The 19,599-nt window shown below is 41.2% G+C and overlaps 1 protein-coding gene and 1 non-coding gene across 21 annotated transcripts in view; one reads left to right on the top strand and one right to left on the bottom strand.

Moving 5' to 3' along the window:
• The window catches only part of FMN1 (formin 1), a 419,977-nt gene that overhangs the window by 215,161 nt on the left and 185,217 nt on the right, over positions 1–19,599 (top strand). For 19 of the 20 annotated variants that reach the window (XM_073995420.1, XM_073995415.1, XM_073995421.1 and 16 more), the window contains 2 exons: positions 2,423–3,216; positions 7,677–7,827. In XM_073995420.1, the coding sequence (XP_073851521.1) occupies positions 2,423–3,216; positions 7,677–7,827 (945 nt within the window). Of the gene's footprint in view, positions 1–2,422; positions 3,217–6,975; positions 7,066–7,676; positions 7,828–19,599 lie in introns of those variants that run through there. The other variant, XM_073995422.1, reaches the window with a different exon arrangement.
• On the bottom strand, positions 1,126–1,190 carry LOC123575000 (small nucleolar RNA SNORD77). The gene has a single exon (XR_006700171.1). It is a non-coding gene; the product is annotated as a small nucleolar RNA SNORD77 (small nucleolar RNA).

The following is a 19,599-nucleotide window of genomic DNA, read 5'->3' as shown; positions in this document are numbered from 1 at the left end:
ATTTAGAAGATCATTAGTGGTAGAAAGAGGAGGAGGTGGGGGCCAGGGCTTTTGCTGTAGATACAAGATTTCATCTTGAGTTTATAATCCGATAGGGGAGGCAGAAACTCAGTTATTTCACCAAAAAAATTTCCCTTATTAGGGAAAGTTTCACCATTCAATATGTCTTTGCAATTCTTTCATATCATTAAGAAGTTGAGGATTGAGTAAAATTATTGCTTCTTGAATATTTGATTCTTAATTTTGAAAGAAGGTTTAGTTGAGAGTAACTGCTGAGAGTTAGTTTGTTGTGACAGAACCGAACTAGTCATTAGAATGAAATTAAAATGTGGGTGAGTAATTCAGGGTGGTAATCAGGGCTAAGATGTGGGTGGAAGTGGACAGGAAAGAAAGAGAGAAATGAAGATGGAAATGATACAATGTTGAAACAAAGATTATCTTGATCTCACAGTTGAGTGAAGCTCGAAATTACTTTTAGGGAATTGGTAGTAGAACTCACAAAAGGCTAGGTAAACTTTCATATTTGCAGTACATTGCTTATTCTGATTGCTTGAGCTTTTCCTACTTTTATACCTATCCCTCTACAAAGGTAGCATTGTTTGAAAATTTTAAAAAAATAATTAGGAATTTGTTAGTCTCTTGCTTTGCTATTAGCATTAGCAACAGAAACTAACAGTAAGATTTATCCAAATATTTCTATGTTCCAGGCATAATGCCTACTGTTTTATATGAAGTATCTCATTTTACTTTTATAAAAGTCTTAGAGATGGCTCACTATTATTCCTACTTTACACTTGAAGAAACTCAGGCTTAGGGACACAGTGTTCCCTGTCTAAGGTCATAGAACTTGCAAGTGCCTAAGCCAGGATGTGAACCAGGTGGTGTGACTCCAAATTCAGGCACTCAACGCTCTGCACTGCACAGGAAATAGACAGTGTCCTGAGCTAGCCACTTCCCTCAGAGTTGGCTCAGAGCTACCATGTCCACGTATGAGAAGATTAGCCTTCAAAAAACTTTGTCTTTCAGTTCTCCTGACTATAGTTCTTCAGGATTTTTTTCTTGAGAATGAATATTAAGGAAAAGTTGAACCTAGTAAAAAATAGTTAAAAGTTAGGTTTTTTTTTTAACACCAGATAAGTGGTAGATCTCTTCATAATTCAATCTGCTGAACTATGCAAACATCATAGTATAAAAGTTATCTCAATGAAGGTAGACGAACTTCCCATGTTTATACCTTTCCTTCCAAGACTGTTAAAAATATTTCTTTACTTTTTTAATGCAAAAAGGAGCTGTACTTGTGTGTGCTTAGGTGTTCTAGATATTTGTGCTGAGAAGTGAAGAGAGTCCTGATAAGGGAGGCTCTTGGGACAGTGACAGTGAATATAACTATCCCCATAATTTTTATCCATCCATCTCTTCTAAGCTATGTACTCGCTGTGCTACCTGCTGGGATACACGTATAAAGACAATACTGTCGCCATTTTTGTCTTGTGGAGTTTATAATCTCATGGGGGAGGCAGAAATTAAGTTGACCAAAAATATTTAATTACTGTTAAACTGGATTTTGAAAACTCTCATCAAATTCTAAATTTGATTGCTTTCCAGTTAACTGTCATAGGATGAATAGCTTTGAATGCTCAGGAACGGGCTAGTTAATGACTACGAGTACTCTAGCTCTGTGCTAATAAGTGTACAATTACAGACTCAGTGCATTAAAATAAGTGAGGCAATAAGCATTAAAAAGGCTACTGTCTTACATAGTTTAAAGTGCTGCGTAAGTAGAAGAAAATGGCATACTGTAATATATTGTAATATATTATGTTTTATATTGCTTACTTATTGCTATATTATGAAACAGAAATACTAATCTTGGGGCTTTTATAGGGAAACTTTAAAAAAGTAAGTTACCATGGCTGCTTCTCTTGCTTTTTGTGTCTGCTGTATTGTCTTGGAAACTCAGTGAAAGAGACATTCTAAGGAGACTGGGAGAACAGCAGCTCTAAGCCAGAGGAGCTCTAAACCTATTTTTTTCTTTACAGTTTTCTTTTATGAAACCAAACCCCAAAGTTATAAAACAGAGATTCAAGCATGTCCAAAGCTTTATTAAAAGTTATGTGTTTGATATGAAAACTGGGTAAGAGTTCTTAAGTAACAGATGTACTTTAAACCTTAATCCATGAAAATTATCTCCTGTGAGCTCAGGCTAGATGAAATTGTGCTTTGACTCCTGCCTGTGTAGGTCCCTGGAAAATTCAGAGTGAAATGTACACCTTTATGGATTCTTGAAAGAATGTCCCTGTATTTCCCTGCATTTATATGGGTCATGCTACAGTGGCACCGTGATGGTATTATTGAGTTTCTAAATTCTCATATTTGTTCTTAATAAACTCATTACTTTCTTTCCCACTGAATTTTCCTACAGGCCCAGTTTGAACTTCGGGCATTTCATATCCGGGGTGAGCATGCAGTGGTAACAGCGAGACTAGAAGAAACCATAGAAAATCTGAAACACGAGCTAGAACACAGATGGCGAGGGGGTTGTGAAGAGAGGAGAGATGTGTGCATTTCCACCAATGATGACTGCCCTCCAAAGACCTTCAGAAATGTGTGCATCCAGACAGACAGACAGACCTTCCTCAAGCCCTGCGAAGGCGAAAGCAAGACAACCAGAAGTAATCAATTAGTACCCAAAAAGCTGAATATCTCCTCTTTAAGCCAGCTCTCCCCGCCAAATGACCACAAAGACATCCATGCAGCACTCCAGCCAATGGAAGGCACGGCATCAAATCAGCAGAAGGCATTGCCTCTGCCTACCGCACCGCCCTTGCCAGCACCCATCCCTCCCCCTCCACCCCTCCCCCTGGGACTTGACTCTTTGTCTCCAGCACCTCCAGTGCCACCTGTGAGTGCTGGGCCACCGCCACCACCTCCTCCGCCTCCTCCACCGCCACCTCTACCTCTATCTTCAAGTGCTGGACCTCCACCACCCCCACCCCCACCGCCACCCCCACCCCCACTTCCTAACTCCCCTGCCCCACCCAACCCTGGAGGGCCTCCTCCTGCTCCACCACCCCCAGGACTTGCACCCCCACCTCCCCCTGGACTCTTCTTTGGACTTGGCTCTTCTTCCAGTCAATGTCCTCGAAAACCAGCCATTGAACCCAGTTGTCCCATGAAACCTTTATACTGGACTAGGATACAAATAAGTGATAAGAGGTAAGTTCTCTCCTATCCCATTCTCAACATGTGAATTCCTAGGGTTTGGCCCAAGTGATATTTTATTCTTACCAGGTCAATGTCTCCATAGTGTAGCACCCATTATCAAGTGTGATAGCGTGAATGCTTGGATAAACAAGGTTGGGATGTTTGGGGAGAACGTCTGTCTCCAGCGGGGCCTCTGTGTATTCTCTGAAGATGCTGAGAGAAACAGTGTGTTTCAGTGTTAGGTTTTTCTCCAAGGCACATGGTCCATTTTATAGACTAGAGAAGAGTCCAGGTCTAAGCCAGGGCTTTCCCCAACATCGCTACAATTGATGAGTAATCATAAAGAATTGAACCTGACTGCATACTGAAGGCTCATGAGGATTTTTAGAATTCTTTTTACTGTCTTGTTTTTAAATGCTATAATTAACCCTGTAATATAGACATTGAACAGAAATGGGTGTTTTTCCATTTTTATTAAAAGAGTGAGACATGGCTAAGTTATTAGTTCTTTAGATCAGAGGAGAGTCTTAAAATATAAACTCTCTCTGCTTGAACTCTATTTCTTCTAACTGCTAAATACTCTCCCATCTTCCTTTATACCTTGATGCCCTTCAGAGAAGGTGTCAGTATGTGGATAGCTGAAAGCATTTTCCATTTGTATCGATTGTTAAGCAGGGTTTGTAAAGCAGCAAGGTATAGTTGCTTGGAAACATCCATTCAAGCAGATTTGAGCGTGATTTGTTCTGCCTTATTTCTGAGCCTGGAAGGAGGACAGTGAAAGAGATCTTAAGTTGTCTCTTGACCACTTTCTCCTTTAAAGTTTGTTTGTAAAGGACGGCAGATATAGGACACATTTCACAACTTTTCCCAAGTCATGATGTGGTAGTGCATTCTTCAATGTATATAACATTTTGCTTAGGGAAGGCAGGATATGAAACAAAATAACACACAACTCACAATGATAAAACAACTAGAAATCCCTGTGGAGGAGTGAGGAATACCCTAAAACTGAGCATATGTGCTTCATATTTTCCCCTTTCCTCTCAAAAAATAAGGGCCAAGAGTTTGTTTTTGGAACATCCTGATACTTCTTTTTTTCAAAATTCAATTATACTTTGTAATTTCCCAAATGAATGGTTCATAAAAAAGTGAGATGATCCTGTAATAGCTTCTGCCATTAGCTAAAGTACTAGTATTCCCTTCTTCCCGATAAAGACTCAGACATTTCCTAAAAATCATTTCCCAGAATATTTATTTTGAGTCATGTTTCCTTATTAGTGTTCTCAAATTAGTGCACAGCCATTCCAGGGCGATGCCTCCCACCTGTAAGCCCTGAACGAGTGTGTCTGACAGCACGGGGAGCTGTTCCACACCTGTGTCCCACTAGCCTGCCTTCACTTCCTTCCCCGAGAGACTTCATGAGCAACAGATAACTGTAGACCACAGCAGCCACCAAAGAGTCCCACTGGGAGATATGGGCCCTTCGCACACGACCAAGGGAAAGCTGGAGATCATCATTGTCTACGTTGTTTCCTGCTTATGTAGTTGGCCATTTTGAGAAGAAAAACAATTGAATACTGAAGGTCTCATTGGTTTCATCATATATCTAGGGCTTTACTTTTGAGCAAAATGAAAAGTAGATGAATAGGACATCAAGAGAGCCCTGCTTGGTGCGCATTTGAACCTGAAATGGGGGCTGCCCCTCTCTGATGTGTTAAGACTGCAACATGGGCACTTCCTGGTGGTACCACATATTCAAGTTCTTTTATTATGGGTCTCTCCAACTTTCTGTACCTATTAGCACTGCTACTTCTAAGTGAAAATGATTCAAAGAGCCTGTGGAGTATTTGCTTAGGAGCAAGAGTGCAATTATTTGGGATACCTTCTCATAAAGGAGGCAAAATCATATTTTAATATTTTGTGCAACTAGAGGAGTAAGTAGTTTATATAATGATTGCATCATAAATGTTGGTCTTGCTCTTCTGGGAAGCCAGAAACAAAATGTGAATTTTCAGCATTATGTATACACTGCTTCTCATCTACCTAAATTGCTTTTGACTCCTGGTATGAACTGATTTTTTTTTCTTTTGACGTTTTGCCTTCTTGGGTGTCTGTTTTGTGATTTCTAGACTAAGCAAGAGACACTTAAAGCAAAATAAATCCTCATCTAACTACCTTTTCATCTTCTTAGTAAGTTTCTCATTTGTCTCCTTGTCTTTCTTTCTTTCTCTCTCTCTCTCCCTGCCTGCCTTTTGAGCTAGAATGGTATGTTCAGGGGTCAGCTGACCACCATGGCAGGTCATTCGTTGTGAAGCAGGTCCTTATTATTGCCCTGCCAAATGCTGGCTGTCCCCACATCACTGAGAGGCAGTGTTCCAAAATTCTTTCATTCAGTATTGGAAATGGAAATGCCTTTCCCATAGAAATAGTGTTGTAAATGGTGATCAGGTGCTTAAACTGATCACCATTGACTCCCAAAGCCAATGTACTCCACAATGTAAGTGAATTATATTACTCGTTACACTGGCCTGACCTCAGAGTCCGTGGAGCTAGAGCCAAGCAGGTGCAGGAAGTGGGGATGGGGCTGAGCAGTTGGCCTGACACACTGCATCACCTCACTCTAGGCATCACCCCTTAGCTGCCCAGAACCTTCCTGAGGCCCAGACCAGTGGCCCTTAACATGCCACATGCTCACTCCAGAATTCCCGACTGACTTCCTTAATCAAGATCCCACTTCTCCCCACCTCTCCCCCAGCACCACAGAGATAAGCACTTAACATTAATGGTGCTTATGTTTCAGGTTGAAGTTAAGTGAGTAGCAGAGGGGTATGGCTGAGGGAGGAACATATACGTTGATGTGCTTCACTGGAAATGTTCTAGCCCTTGGGTTGGGTAATGGTTTCCCAGGTGTTCATTCTATTGTTCTACTTTATAACTTCCATATGTCGTACTATTACATGGTTCAACTATTGGCAAAATCATGATTTGAAAAATAAAAAGTAGAGGAGAGAAGAGGTGAATGTGGCCAACACCAAAATATCATATATCATGGGAAAGGCAGATCTATTGCAAAATGTGAACACGCAGACCTGAGGTGCCAGGGCTGCCAACTGTTTTAAATATCAAATCACCTGTAGTATCAAAACATTCTGTGGCCCATTCCATATTAGTTATCTTTTTAGTTTTCATTGAGAAAATATGTACGGAAACAAAGCTTTTAGATGTTATGGATTGTAACATGTACATTTGTTTGATAAACAATAAGTATATAGATGAAATTTGTTTGTGGGCATTGAGAGTGTTTTTTATTATTATTATTATTATTTTGACATGGACTCTCGTTCTGTTACCCAGGCTGGAGTGCAGTGGCACAATCTCAGGTCATCGCAACCTCCATCTCCTGGGTTCAAGCAATTCTTCTGCCTCAGCCTTCCAAGTAGCTGGGATTACAGGCACCCACCACCACGCCCAGCTAATTTTTTGTATTTTTAATAGAGATGGAGTTTCACCATGTTGACCAGGCTGGTCGTGAACTCCTGACCCCAAGTGATCTGCCCACCTCAGCCTTCCAAAGTGCTTGGATTACACGTGTGAGCTACCACGCCTGACCAGTGGGCATTAATAGTGTTTGAAATTCAGATAAGAAAGTAAACACTTGGGAGATGTGTTCTGACTGAGGGGCCCTGAGGAGTGACCACTGCAGTCAGCTCATAGACACTGTTCTGTTACACCTGATTCTCAACAGCTGTTCTTTCTTCCCTTCAAAACTAGGGTGCCCCTGTTTCTGGAAGACGAAACAGCACAGTTTCCCAATGGCTGCTTTAGTTGAAATCCCATGAGGTGCAATGGAGGAGGTTTTTGGTTGGTTTTTGTTGTTAGTATTGTATAGGGAACTGAGATACTGGGAATCATGTATTTTAAAATAGGCACAGCCTGTTTATGTATTAAGGACCCTGCAGAGTTTACCTGCATGAATCCTAAAAACTATATTTAAAAGTAGTTGAAAAAGTCCAAAGAGGAGGCAGATCTTTACTTTGGTACTCCATTTTCAGTCTACTTCAGAGTTAGCCTGTCAAAGTCTCAAATTGGTTATCTTTTCAGCCTTTATACGATGCCATTTTTACACATCATGGAAATGCCACAGACTGAAGGAAGAGCAGCTTGGGTGCCCCCAGGAATCCGAATCCCAGGATTTCTAGTCCTCAGAAGTTTCTCTGGAGCTCTATCTTTGATTGTACCTAATGACAATTATTTTTTTGGAAATATGTCTGTGTGTGTTTTAATGGTCTATAGTATATTTTGACTTTAACAAATGCATAACATAAAAAGCTTTTCTCCAAGCATTATTTTAGAGTTTTTTATGTGTTTTTTTAGAAAAATGAAATTTAAAAATGGATTTGAGAAAGATTTCATTGTATTATATTCTCTCCTGTTTTGGTTCTTATGGTTAACTTGTCATTTTCTCTTTTAAGCCAAAATGCTACACCAACCTTATGGGACTCCTTAGAAGAACCTGACATTCGGGACCCTGGTGAATTTGAGTATTTATTCTCCAAAGATACAACTCAACAAAAGAAAAAACCTCTGTCAGAGACTTTTGAGAAAAAAAGCAAGGTCAAAAAGGTACTGAGTGATTATGCCAAAGCTGTAATTATATAGGGAAATGGTATATATATATATCATATATACACACACATACCTGTACGTGTGTGTGTGTATCATGGGAATTTAGTATATATTTTCTGTATATGTGTGTGTGTGTGAGATTCATGGGAGTTCATTACATGCTGTTGGTGCTTTCCCTGTTTTCAGGAAATGTTTCAGAAGGTTTTGCGTGGCAGATGGCAAAGGGAGCCAATAGTTCATGAAATCGGTGCTTGCTATTTTGGCCATATCTTCCGAATTTTCAAACTTTAATCTGGACTTTTTCAGCCATTATGGACATTTCAGCCATAATAAAAAGCCATAATTTTTATTATGAAATAAAAATAAAATTTACTTTGTAGTTAGTGAAAGTAGTCTACAGGTTGTATGGAAAATAGGTTTTATTTATAATTTCATTCATTTAGCAAATGTTTCCTAGGGGTTTACTGTGCTAGGCATTTGTTCTAGGCCTGCACTGTCCACTATGGTAACATGTGGCTATTAAATAATGAAAGTAAATAAAATAATTTAGTTCTTTAATTGCACTAGCCACTTTCCAATTTTGTTCTTATGCCTAGTGGCTGCTGTATTGGATAGCACAGATGTAAAACATTTCCATTGTATAAAAAGCTCTGTTGGACAGCAGTGTCTTAAGCATTGGGATGTGTTGAGGGCAAAAATAATAATAATAATAATAATAATAAATCCTTGCCCTGTGGAGCTTATATTAACAAACACTAAACACAAACCCTGTCAATCCCATAGTTGTGCAGGGGAAGGAGAATCGATTTCAGTAGGGTGGGGGTGGAGTCTGCAATTTTAAATGGGGTGTTCAGGGTAGGCCTCATTGTGATGGTGACTTCTGAGTAGTGACTCAAGGACTTGGAAACTGAGAGGCACCAGCCTTCTGTAAGAGAATGAGTTCAAGACTGTCAAGCAGTCAGAGACAACCATGAGGATGAATCACACCTCTGCCACACACTGACTGTGAGATCTGAGGCAACGGTACTAGGTCCTTTCACTCTCTGTGTCTGGATCCCTGCACCATAGCATGAGATGATGTCTGCTCATAATGTTCCTCTAAGTAATTATTCAATGAGGTAATCCACGTATGAGGCTCAGCATAGTGCCTGGCTCACTGTCAGTGCTCAACATAGGATAACTGCTCTTGGTTTTGCTACTGTTACTACCACGGCTACCATTTCCCTGTTTCAGTGGGTTTTTGTTTGGTTGGTTAGTTTTTCTTATTTTTAATAGTAGCAGAAATAGTGTCGAGGAAAAAGTTCTGCTATTGACTTGCTATGTGAGCTTGGGCTGGTTGTCTTCCTTGTCGTATTTTCTCTTCTCTATAAAAAAGGATTAACAGGCCAGGTATGGTGGCTCATGCCTGTAATCCTAGCACTTTGGGAGGCTGAGGTGGGTGGATCAGCTGAGGTCAGGAGTTCGACACCAGCCTAGCCAACTTGGGGAAACCCCGTGTCTACTAAAAACACAAATATTAGCCGGGTGCGGTGGTGGGTGCCTGTAATCCCAGCTACTCAGGAGGCTGAGGCAGGAGAATCGCTTCAACCTGGGAGGCGGAGGTTGCAGTGAGCTGAGATCGTGGCATTGTACCCCAGCCTGGGCAACAAGAGCAAAACTCCGTCTCGAAGAAAAAAGGATTAACAATATCTGAATCTCTCTGACCCACCAGGATGCTGTGAAATTCACACCTAAGCAGGTTTGAGGCAGTGTTTTGAAAAGTGTGTAATGTTGAATGATACCATCAACCCTGCCTTTTTTCTTTTTCTTTTTCTTTTTTTTTTTTTTTTTTTGAGATGGAGCCTTACTCTTGTCACCTAGGCAGGAGTGCAATGGTGTGATCTCAGCTCGCTGCAACCTCTGCCTCTGGGCTTCAAGCAGTTCTCCTGCTTCAGTCTCCCAAGTAGCTAGGATTATAGGCATACACCACCATGCCCGGCTAATTTTGTATTTTCAGTAGAGATGGGGTTTCACCAAGTTGGCCAGGTTGGTCTTGAACTCCTGACATCAGGTGATCCGCCCACCTCAGCCTCCCAGAGTGCTGGGATTACAGGCATGAGCCACCGCGCCCGGCTACCTTTCCTTGTTAAATTACATCGCGGGGTTCATCATCAGTTCATTTCGCAAGTAATGTAATGATTATGAAATTAGCTGCAAATTACAGGGGAAAAATGGAAAATGTCTGAATTCAGCTTTCTGTTAATCAAATCAGATTTTCCCACTGACTTCAATTATGGATAAAAATCATGATCAAAATGTTTCATCTCTCAAGGTCACTGTAATTATGTTGTCTTGATAAAAATATCCAAAGAAGTATTAAAGGAAAATTTTAAGAGGCTATATTGCATGGGAACAATTTGAATTTTTCTAATAAATTGGCTCCGTGACCCCACCCAAATCTCATGTCAAATTGTACCTACATGTCCAGGGGGGACCTGGTGGGAGGTGATTAAATCGTGGGGGTGGATTTCCCTTTCTGTTCTCCTGATAGTGAATGAGTTCTCACGAGGTTTGGTTGTTCCATAAGTGTCTGGTGCCGCTCCCGCCCCACCCTCTGTCTCCTGCTGCCATGTCGGTAGTATCTTTATAGCAGTGTGAGAATGGATTAATACAAATAGTAAGTTCCAGACCAGTCCGGGCAAAAAAAAGTCAGCTGATTTACGTAGAATGTATTCCCATGCAGTTAGATTCACAAGAGATGGAGGTGAGCCTGCCTTGTAGCCAGGCTGGCTTTTTCAGTGCCATCTATAGAAACGGAAGACTTGTTTCCACCTGAATGGCAAAAGGAAAATCTCTGTATTCCAAAGCCAACTTCAGTTTGCCTCTTTCAAGAAGGCTTCCCCGACTAACCAGAAACTCCACTGAATGCTTTCTTATGCAGGATCGTATTAAACTTACTTTTGTTCTTTATTGCTTCTTAGATGGCTATTACTCTTTTTATTTCTCTCCAGATGCTTGAAAACATGTTTTCTCATAGAACTATTCACTTCTGTTTTGGTGAATGAATATTTGTTTTTAAAACATGAAAGCATTTGGTCATTTATTCTTATTTCTTGTAATAGTTTGCCTGTTCAACAAAAGATTTTAACTAAGGCAGTTAGTAATTAGTACTTGATACGTATATTTTGTTTCTCTGTCTGAGGGGGAAAATAACACTTCATTTAAACTCTTTAAATTTTCTGAACAGGGTGGTTGCCATTGCCCCATGGAATCCATACACTTGTGTGGTGCTTGCTTTTCTCTGTAAGTGGAGGCAAAAAATTGGGTCTACTGGGCTTTGTGGTAATATGCAGCTTAGAGTTTTCAATAGCTTTGTGTCCTACCTTAGAGCTGAGGTTTTAAGTTTTAAATAGCAAGCTGGATTGATGCCAGAAAACTCCAAACCTGCCTCCTATGATCTTTCCTCCATGCCTGTGGCCAGATTTCCAGCATCGAGATGGATCCCTTGGTCTCTTTTGAGAGTCAGAGGTTTGTTTTCTTTCCTCTTGAAAATGAAAGTGGTTTTCGAGGTGGTAAGCAGCTGAGGAGTTTCAGCATTGAAGGCCACCTCCTTCAGCTGGATCATGGAATGGTCCCATATGAGAAGACCAGGAGGATACTTGCCAAATAGGTCTTTTTATAATGGCTGAACAAGAGGAAGTGCTGGGTACATTACTGGATTTCAAAATCCAGGATTCTGAGTCTTAGCTATAGGGCCTCAGCCAGCATTGAAACGTGAATAGGAATCTCTTTTTTTTTTTTTTTTTTGGAGACAGAGTTTCATTCCTTTCGCCCAGGTTGGAGTGCAATGGTGTGATCTCAGCTCACTGCAACCCGCGCCACCAGGGTTCGAGCGATTCTTCTGCCTCAGCCTCCCAAGTAGCTGGAATTACAGGCACCCACAACCAAGCCCAGCTAATATTCGTATTTTTAGTAGAGACAGGGTTTCACCATGTTGTCCAGGCCAGTCTTGAACTCCTGACATCAGGTGATCCACCTGTCTCAGCCTCCCAAAATGTTGGGATTACAGGCGTGAGCCACCGCACCCGGCCATGAATATCCCTTAAATGGAGCTGGTCTTCATCCCTCAGCACATTTCACATTTATGTTTCAGAAGTAATGGACAGAATGATCAAGAGTCTGTGGAACTCAGATATTAATTTGTAGCTTCAACTACTAAAATAGTATTTAAATTTCATGTCACTGGCACTTGTTTAAAGTAAGCATGTGTGTATGTGTGTGTGTATGTATATATATGTATGTATCATCTCAAACTAGGCAGGGAGTCTGTTTTGTAATATCATGTAGTCTAAGAATTAGAAGAAATCTTACCCATCATCTAACTTTGTTCTGGTTTTGGCACATGAGAAACTAAGACCCAGAAAGATAAAGTGACTTTTGTAGGGGTTTGTACACTTTTAACTGGGAAGACATTGATGATGACGAACACTTGTTCATCAGCATGTGTCTGCATTTCCTCTTTATTTAAATGGTAACTTGCCACCTTGGTGATAGTATCAACTTTTATTGGGGTGATTTATTTGAAGTTTATGAATGAGAGTAGCCATTATTAAAATCATCAACAAAATATAGCCACACTTCTGCAAATCCAAAATATTTCCCACATTGTGTAATCACAGTTTTCTTCAGAGTCTTCCAATAGGAAGCCACATCTTTGAGTAAAAAGATGTGCCTTCTATGTAACTCCAGCAAAAGGCATATATAGATTTGGAGCTGGTGTTCTTCTTTGACCTTATCAATTCCATTTAAAATATTAGCTATAATAAAATAAATTTATTACTAATTATTACAAATTTGTATTGCATATTTAGGTAGATGCCATTCTCATTTGTGATACTAGACCACTCTGCCACTACAAACATAGCGGTAACCAAACTGAGAACCAGAGCTCAAGATACCAGCTCTCAGTGGAACCACCACCACTGGCTACTATCTCTTATTTTTTTCTCTCATAACATTCAGAAGAAGTCCTTTAACCTTCTCACACTGATTTCTTCTCTACAAAATTGGGAATAACACCCCCTTAATATGGTTATTACAAGGATAATGTGAAATTATCATACATTAAGTATTCTTTACATTAATCTCTTAGTTTATGAATGAATGTGAAAGCTTTGGAAAGAAATTCGTAAACATCTTTGATTCCCAAGGTTTTTAAGGTCTTAAACCATTAATGTGTCCATTCCTGACACTGTTTGCAAATGGGAGTCTCTAGGTCATTCCTGTTTTTCGATATTCATGGAAGTATACCACAACTTCCTTTAGTGATACATTCGGACATCTAGTACCTCATGTCATGTTTGTATAGCCTCTCTTTTTTTTTTTGAGACGGAGTCTTGCTCTGTCGCCCAGGCTGGAGTGCAGTGGCCGGATCTCAGCTCACTGCAAGCTCCGCCTCCCGGGTTCACGCCATTCTCCTGCCTCAGCCTCCCGAGTAGCTGGGACTACAGGAGCCCGCCACGTTTTTTGTATTTTTTAGTAGAGACGGAGTTTCACCGTGTTAGCTAGGATGGTCTCGATCTCCTGACCTCGTGATCCACCCGTCTCGGCATCCCAAAGTGCTGGGATTACAGGCTTGAGCCACCGCGCCTGGCTGTATGGTCTCTTTTCACTGAAAGATTAAGAGTTTCCCCTGTCAATATGTCATATTTACACTGTCTCTAAGTGACGTTTGTTCCTGAGCAAGGTAGGTCAGCGCCTTGTCAAGGAGCCAGAAATCATCTGCCTTCATTGTCTGAGGTTCTTTCTCCTGGTTCCTGTAAAAACAAAAAAAAAACAAAAAACAAAACAAAACAAAAAAAACTAGCTGCTCTGATAAACTTTCCAATTGTGTTTTAAACTTGCCCAACAACTTTCTGAAAATCAGCATGACCTGCCAATATTCTTCCTTTTTTGAGATGCCGTGATCTGACTAAATTATAAATCATCTCTGTTTGTTTCCTCTTCTGTAAGATATGTAAAAGCATTCCTCTCTCTCCCTCTCCCTCTCTGTCTCTCTGTCTTTTTAATAGATATTTCTTAAGAATTAATGAGATAATGGCTATTCCCCAAGCACTTGGGGGGAAGGGGGTTGTGATGGTTCAGGAGACACTAGTCTGTTGAAACTTTGTGGTGCCAAAAGCCTTCAGCATTGATTGTAATTTGGTCACTTTGGCAAGGATCATAGCTGTAATTCTCAAATCCCAGACTTCGTGTCTCAGTTTACTGAGGAGGGGAGAAGGGTGGAAGAAGAACATTGTTTGGAAGCCTGTTCATAAATTTATAGGGTTTTCATAACCTGTTGCTTTCCAAGTTTATATTATTTCAGCTTTGGTGTACAAGGATAATTTCTCTGGGCTCCCTTGGTGTAAGGTGTGTGCATTATTTTTTTATATAGGGGGTGGCAATAAGTTGGTCTACCCCTTTACATTTTTCACATGTTGATAAATGAGCAGTGGGGTTAGGGATTGTCATCTCTAGAAGTGAGTGAAATAACTTGCCCATGTGTTGATTGTACTAATACATGACCTGGAGGCCTAAATTAGTGATATCTGGAATGATCAGGGCTTTCCTGTTCTTCACTTTAAGGACTCCTGACTGGCCACATTTACTGAAAGGAAACAGGAGCTCCATGACAGGCACCAGTTTACAAAAATTCCACCTTGTAAATTTTATTTGGAAATGAGACAGCCCCAAAAGTTAAGTTGTACATTTATTTTATTTGCTTATTTTTTTAAAAAAAAAGGGTGGTTAGGACTTGTCAAATATGAATATCAATGATTCTTTCAGAATGTTGAATCTGAGTATTATTCTTGGAGTTCAACTATGTTTCTCTTGTTGGCTGTTAAACAGTAACTTAACCTGGATTTGTGTCTCCAGCCAGCTGCATTTAGGATGCTCTTTACCTACCCCACACCACAAGAGGGCACCTTAGAATGCTGAGATACAAAGATAAAGTCGCATGGATCCTAGAACCCCGACAGCGGGCACCTGGAAGACAGCAACTGCCCCTCAGCTCTCTCTTTGCTTCTTATATCTCTGTATTGTGGACCATGAGGCCAAATTTCACAGCAAATTGCCCACACAGAGTATTGGGAGCCAATTGCATATGAGAAAGACTTGTACGTATTAGTAGAATAAAAATCATTAGTAGCCATGGTTCCAGTGCTTAGAATGAATGATTGCAGTATAAAAATATATGAAATATTAGAGTTAGCCCCTTTGGGACTGATTCTGGAATTCCCTTCTCACCACACACATAGACACATGCGCACGTGCACACACATGTATCTTTAAAATCTTCCATATCTGAAGAGAGTGAAAAGCAAAAATTTGTTTGAATGTAGATTTGGGGTTATGTATTTGGAAAACACAAAAAAGTACAGGGTATGCTATGAAAGAACCATTCTAAATATTTGTGCTTTAAAAAAATATTTATCTTCTCCTTGTTGAGGAAAGTTTTGAAGTCTCGCTTATTATTTTCCTGAATCTCATTCATTTATCCTCAATCCAGGCTGTTTTCTGAGATTGTGTTATGGGGTTGGAGGTAGACAACAGGATGAGGCTGAGTGCCTGTGCTTGGGACCTTGATGGGATAGTGAGTCCTCTGGCCTTCAGTTCTAAGCTTAGAAGTGTGTGAAGATGTAACAAGAGTAGGGAAAGGTCATATACCTATACTTAGGTTGCAAGTCCAGGTCACATGGATGCTTTTGAAGCTGAACTTGTAAGTGCTTTGCAAAATACACACATCTCCCATGTACGTGCAACCCCTGCACGTGCACATGCCCTCACAGGCACATGCTTAATGTGAACAGAGAGAAGTCTCAGTGACCTTGGATTTATTTGATACCGTTCAAGTGGAGATTAAAAAATAAAGATATCGCTAGTAGTGACATTGCTAAATGAAGAGTTTTGGTTAAGTGCCTGTCATATATTAACTAATTTGATCTTCGAAAACCCAGTGAGACGGTTCCTATTATTGTTGCTATTTTATACATGAGAAAACTGGAGTTTAGAGGGTTTGGGCAACTTGCCCAACACCACATAGTTCTGCAGAGCAAAGGAATGTTTCCAGCAACAACCCCAGAGCATGTTTGTTTTGTTTTGAGACACAATCTCACTCCGTCACCCAGTCACTGCAACCTCCACCTCTCAGGTTCATCAAGCAATTCTCATGCCTCAGCCTCCAGAGTAGCTGGGACTACAGGCACACGCTACCATGCCTGGCTAATTTTTGTATTTTTAGTAGAGATGGGGTTTCACTGTTTTGGCCAGGCTGGTCTCCAACTCCTGACCTCAGGTGATCCACCCCCCTCAGCCTCCCAAAGTGCTGGGATTACAGGCGTGAGCCACGATGCCCAGCCTTGTGTTCTTAATTACTTGACAAATGGTCATTCATCTACATTTAACTGCCAGTCCTGGCTTTAAATTCACTTGCCCAAGCCTGAATTTTATTTCTTGGTCATTGTATAGTGAGAAAAGTGCCAGCTTTGGTGTCAGTAAACATAATTTCTAATTCAGACTCTGACCCTAACCAAATATCGAATCCCAAACAAGTCCTTTAAATTCTCCGATCTCAGATTTCTCATCTGTCAAAAGATAAATTTTAATTATATGAATTACAAGGATCTGGTCATTACTTCTACTTTGCAGATGAAGACACTCAAGATCTACCAACTTTCATTTGATTTTTAGAAGGCAGATAGATGAGGGTATCACACATGGACCAGTGTCTTAGCACTCAGACCCAGGCCTAATCAGATAGATAGAGCTGTCTCCAACTATCAGTAGCATATTGTATGAGTCATAGGTACATGGGGGTTCAGGAAATAATTGTTCTGATTTTAATAATCCCCCAAATGTAAGGTAAATATATTGGAGAGTTATTTTTTTTTATGAGCCTTTTTTTTTTTTTTTTTTTTTTTTTTTTGAGACGGAGTCTCGCGCTGTCGCCCAGGCTGGAGTGCAGTGGCGTGATCTCGGCTCACTGCAAGCTCCGCCTCCCGAGTTCATGCCATTGTCCTGCCTCAGCCTCCTGAGTAGCTGGGACTACAGGCGCCCGCCACTGCGCCCGGCTAATTTTTTGTATTTTTAGTAGAGACGGGGTTTCACTGTGGTCTCGATCTCCTGACCTTGTGATCCGCCCGCCTCGGCCTCCCAAAGTGCTAGGATTACAGGCGTGAGCCACCGCGCCCGGCCTTGGAGAGTTATTTTTAAACAAACCAAGTTTTTTGATGTACTGGGGGTGTTGAAGTACTGGAAATATGATAGAGAAAAGTGTAGTCGAAATTAGGAGCCAGAGATCTCATCTTGAAGTTAACTATTAGTTGTTGTAGTTGTTGTATGTCCACTCATGTAACCCCTCTGACCTTAACTTCTATACCTAACATGGCATCTGGAGTGAAAATTTTCAAATATGCTTTCCAGATGCAAGATCTCAGAACGTAACTGAATGTGGATATGTTCCCACATACGTTTTTAAACTGAGTGTGTATAAGATTGAAACAGTGAATTTAGATTTTGCCTTGTCAATGAGTGACATGGGATATACTGCAAGCCAGACTCACAACCACAGTGTTCCACCCTTCCAGTATATAATATTCTCTCTTTGCAGTTGTCCTTATATAACAAAAATGCATTTGGTGGCAGTAGCCACAGTGGTGGAACTGGCCAGCCCCTACTGTGCTGGGGTGGCCCTCCACCATTTTTCCCTCCATCTCCTAGCAGAGTTTCCACAGTCCAGAGGCCTGGAGCTCAGGTTACACCCGACAAAACTGTCCACTTACTTCCTGTGATAGTCTGGCTTGACCCCAGCGCTATGGCCACACTTCCAATTTTTGATAAAATACCTTTGACCCAGAGCTTCATTTCGTTTAGACCTGACCTGGTTTCCCTCCAGCTGAGGCTAATTTGCATGGCTGTAAACACGGACCTTACAAAGCTCACCAACTGTGATAAAAGCAAAGGAAACCTGAGACCATTGGAAATTCAAAAATCTGCCTTCTGTATCCCAGCCTGACTCTGAGTTACCCCTCAGCCCAGGAGGCTTCCAGCGTGCAGCAGCTAAGAAAATGTTATTCTGATTGATCTGATTAGGGCAGCAAGGTTAGCCATGGTCAATTTACAAAGACAGTATGAGAAGAAATCATGTGTGTCGTCATGTTATGGGTCAGCGAGGCCCCTGCCAGAAGTTATGAAAAGCCACAGCTCTGCCAGGACCATTATCAGATCTCCTAGGTGGGGTACAAATGGGATTGGAGGTTTAGGGGGCCCCTCCAGTGGAGTGAATGACAAAAGGGATTGGACTGTGAGGAGCGGGTGAATCAAATCATGCTCGCTTCCAGCTGGATTTCTTAGCTGCCAAGCCCCTTACATGTGAGTGGGAGAGCCTGGGAGTTCCCCAGTACAGTGGGGGAGGACTGCCTTTAGTTCCTCACTGCACGGGAAAGAAGAGGGTGGAAAAGCTAATTTGACATGGACGTGAGGCTCTACATTGACCCACAGAAGCAGCCAGATGGAACCTATTGGGCATTTTGATCCCTGGCTTCACCACAAGAGTGGTTTAATTGGGATCTGGCTCCAGGCCCTTGCTACTAAATAACCTGAGTTTTAGTGTTTTCATTTTCATTAATTAACTTTCATGCTAGGTGCCTTATTAGTCACATTAGGCATTTTGCATGTTCAAAATATCCTAGGAGGTGAGAAGGAGGTCTTTAAAAACAGTACAGAGCTGCAAGGACCAGGGGGTTAATTCATGACCTAATTATCACATCACTTTTTACTCTCTTGTGGACTCTCTTGTACAACTTCCTTAGTTGAAAATATGCACAAAAACCAGCTTTTAAACTTTGTTTTCAAACGATTATTACATTCATACTGACTAAAGATTTTGGAGCCTTCACCTTGGGTGTGGTTTGCTTCCTTCCTGTCCAAATCAGGAACATAAATGTTCTTGCAACACTGGGATAAGACACATTAATTAACAAAGAAAGATTTATATAAAATGAGGCCAACTGAAAGCTATACTGCTTGAGCTGGGGCTCATTATAAATAGATCCCTCTGTATGTAATCATCTTACTAATGGAAAAGATGAGACATTGGGATGGTTGCCTGGAGAAGCATGTGGCTCCGAATGTAGCAGTACAATGCCTAACGCATACTATGTTTAGAATGCTTTAGGAAGACATTGGAGAGACTGGGCCGTGATGATGTTTTTTGTTGTGTATACATATAATCTTGGGGTGTGGAGGTATCTGAAAAACTTAGCCCTGTAAAATCCAGCCATTCAGTTGCCACTGTAGGAAAGGATGAGCCTCTGAGGCCAAAGTGCATGGAAAAGGAGGTAGAACTCATAGACCTGCACAGAGAGTTCATACTTACGAATTCAAGATCCAGCTGAGATCTGGGCGTTTGCCTCAGAGCAACAGCAAACTAAGAACAAGGCTGTAGCAGAGGGCTGAGCTCCCGCGTCTGACCAGCTGCCTTCTCTAGCGTGCCCAGTGTGGTGAGAGTCACCACGAGACTAGGTATGGAAGGTGATAGTGTGGTAGGGCAGCAGGGGCTTCTGGAAACCCACAGGCCTGGCTGAGTCATCATTCACGGGGCAAGTCCCTTCATCTTTCTAAGTCCCCTTTGTACAGTTCTCTCATCTGTAAAGAAAGAATAACATTAGTGTCTTCTTCAAAGGTGGTTGTGAAAATTAAAATACACTTTGTGAAATGTTTGGCCTGGGGCTTGGCACGTCAATGGTG

Source organism: Macaca fascicularis, chromosome 7 (genome assembly GCF_037993035.2).
Source record: "Macaca fascicularis isolate 582-1 chromosome 7, T2T-MFA8v1.1".
Lineage (NCBI taxonomy): Eukaryota > Metazoa > Chordata > Mammalia > Primates > Cercopithecidae > Macaca > Macaca fascicularis.
This window is presented reverse-complemented; position numbering and strand designations above follow the sequence as displayed.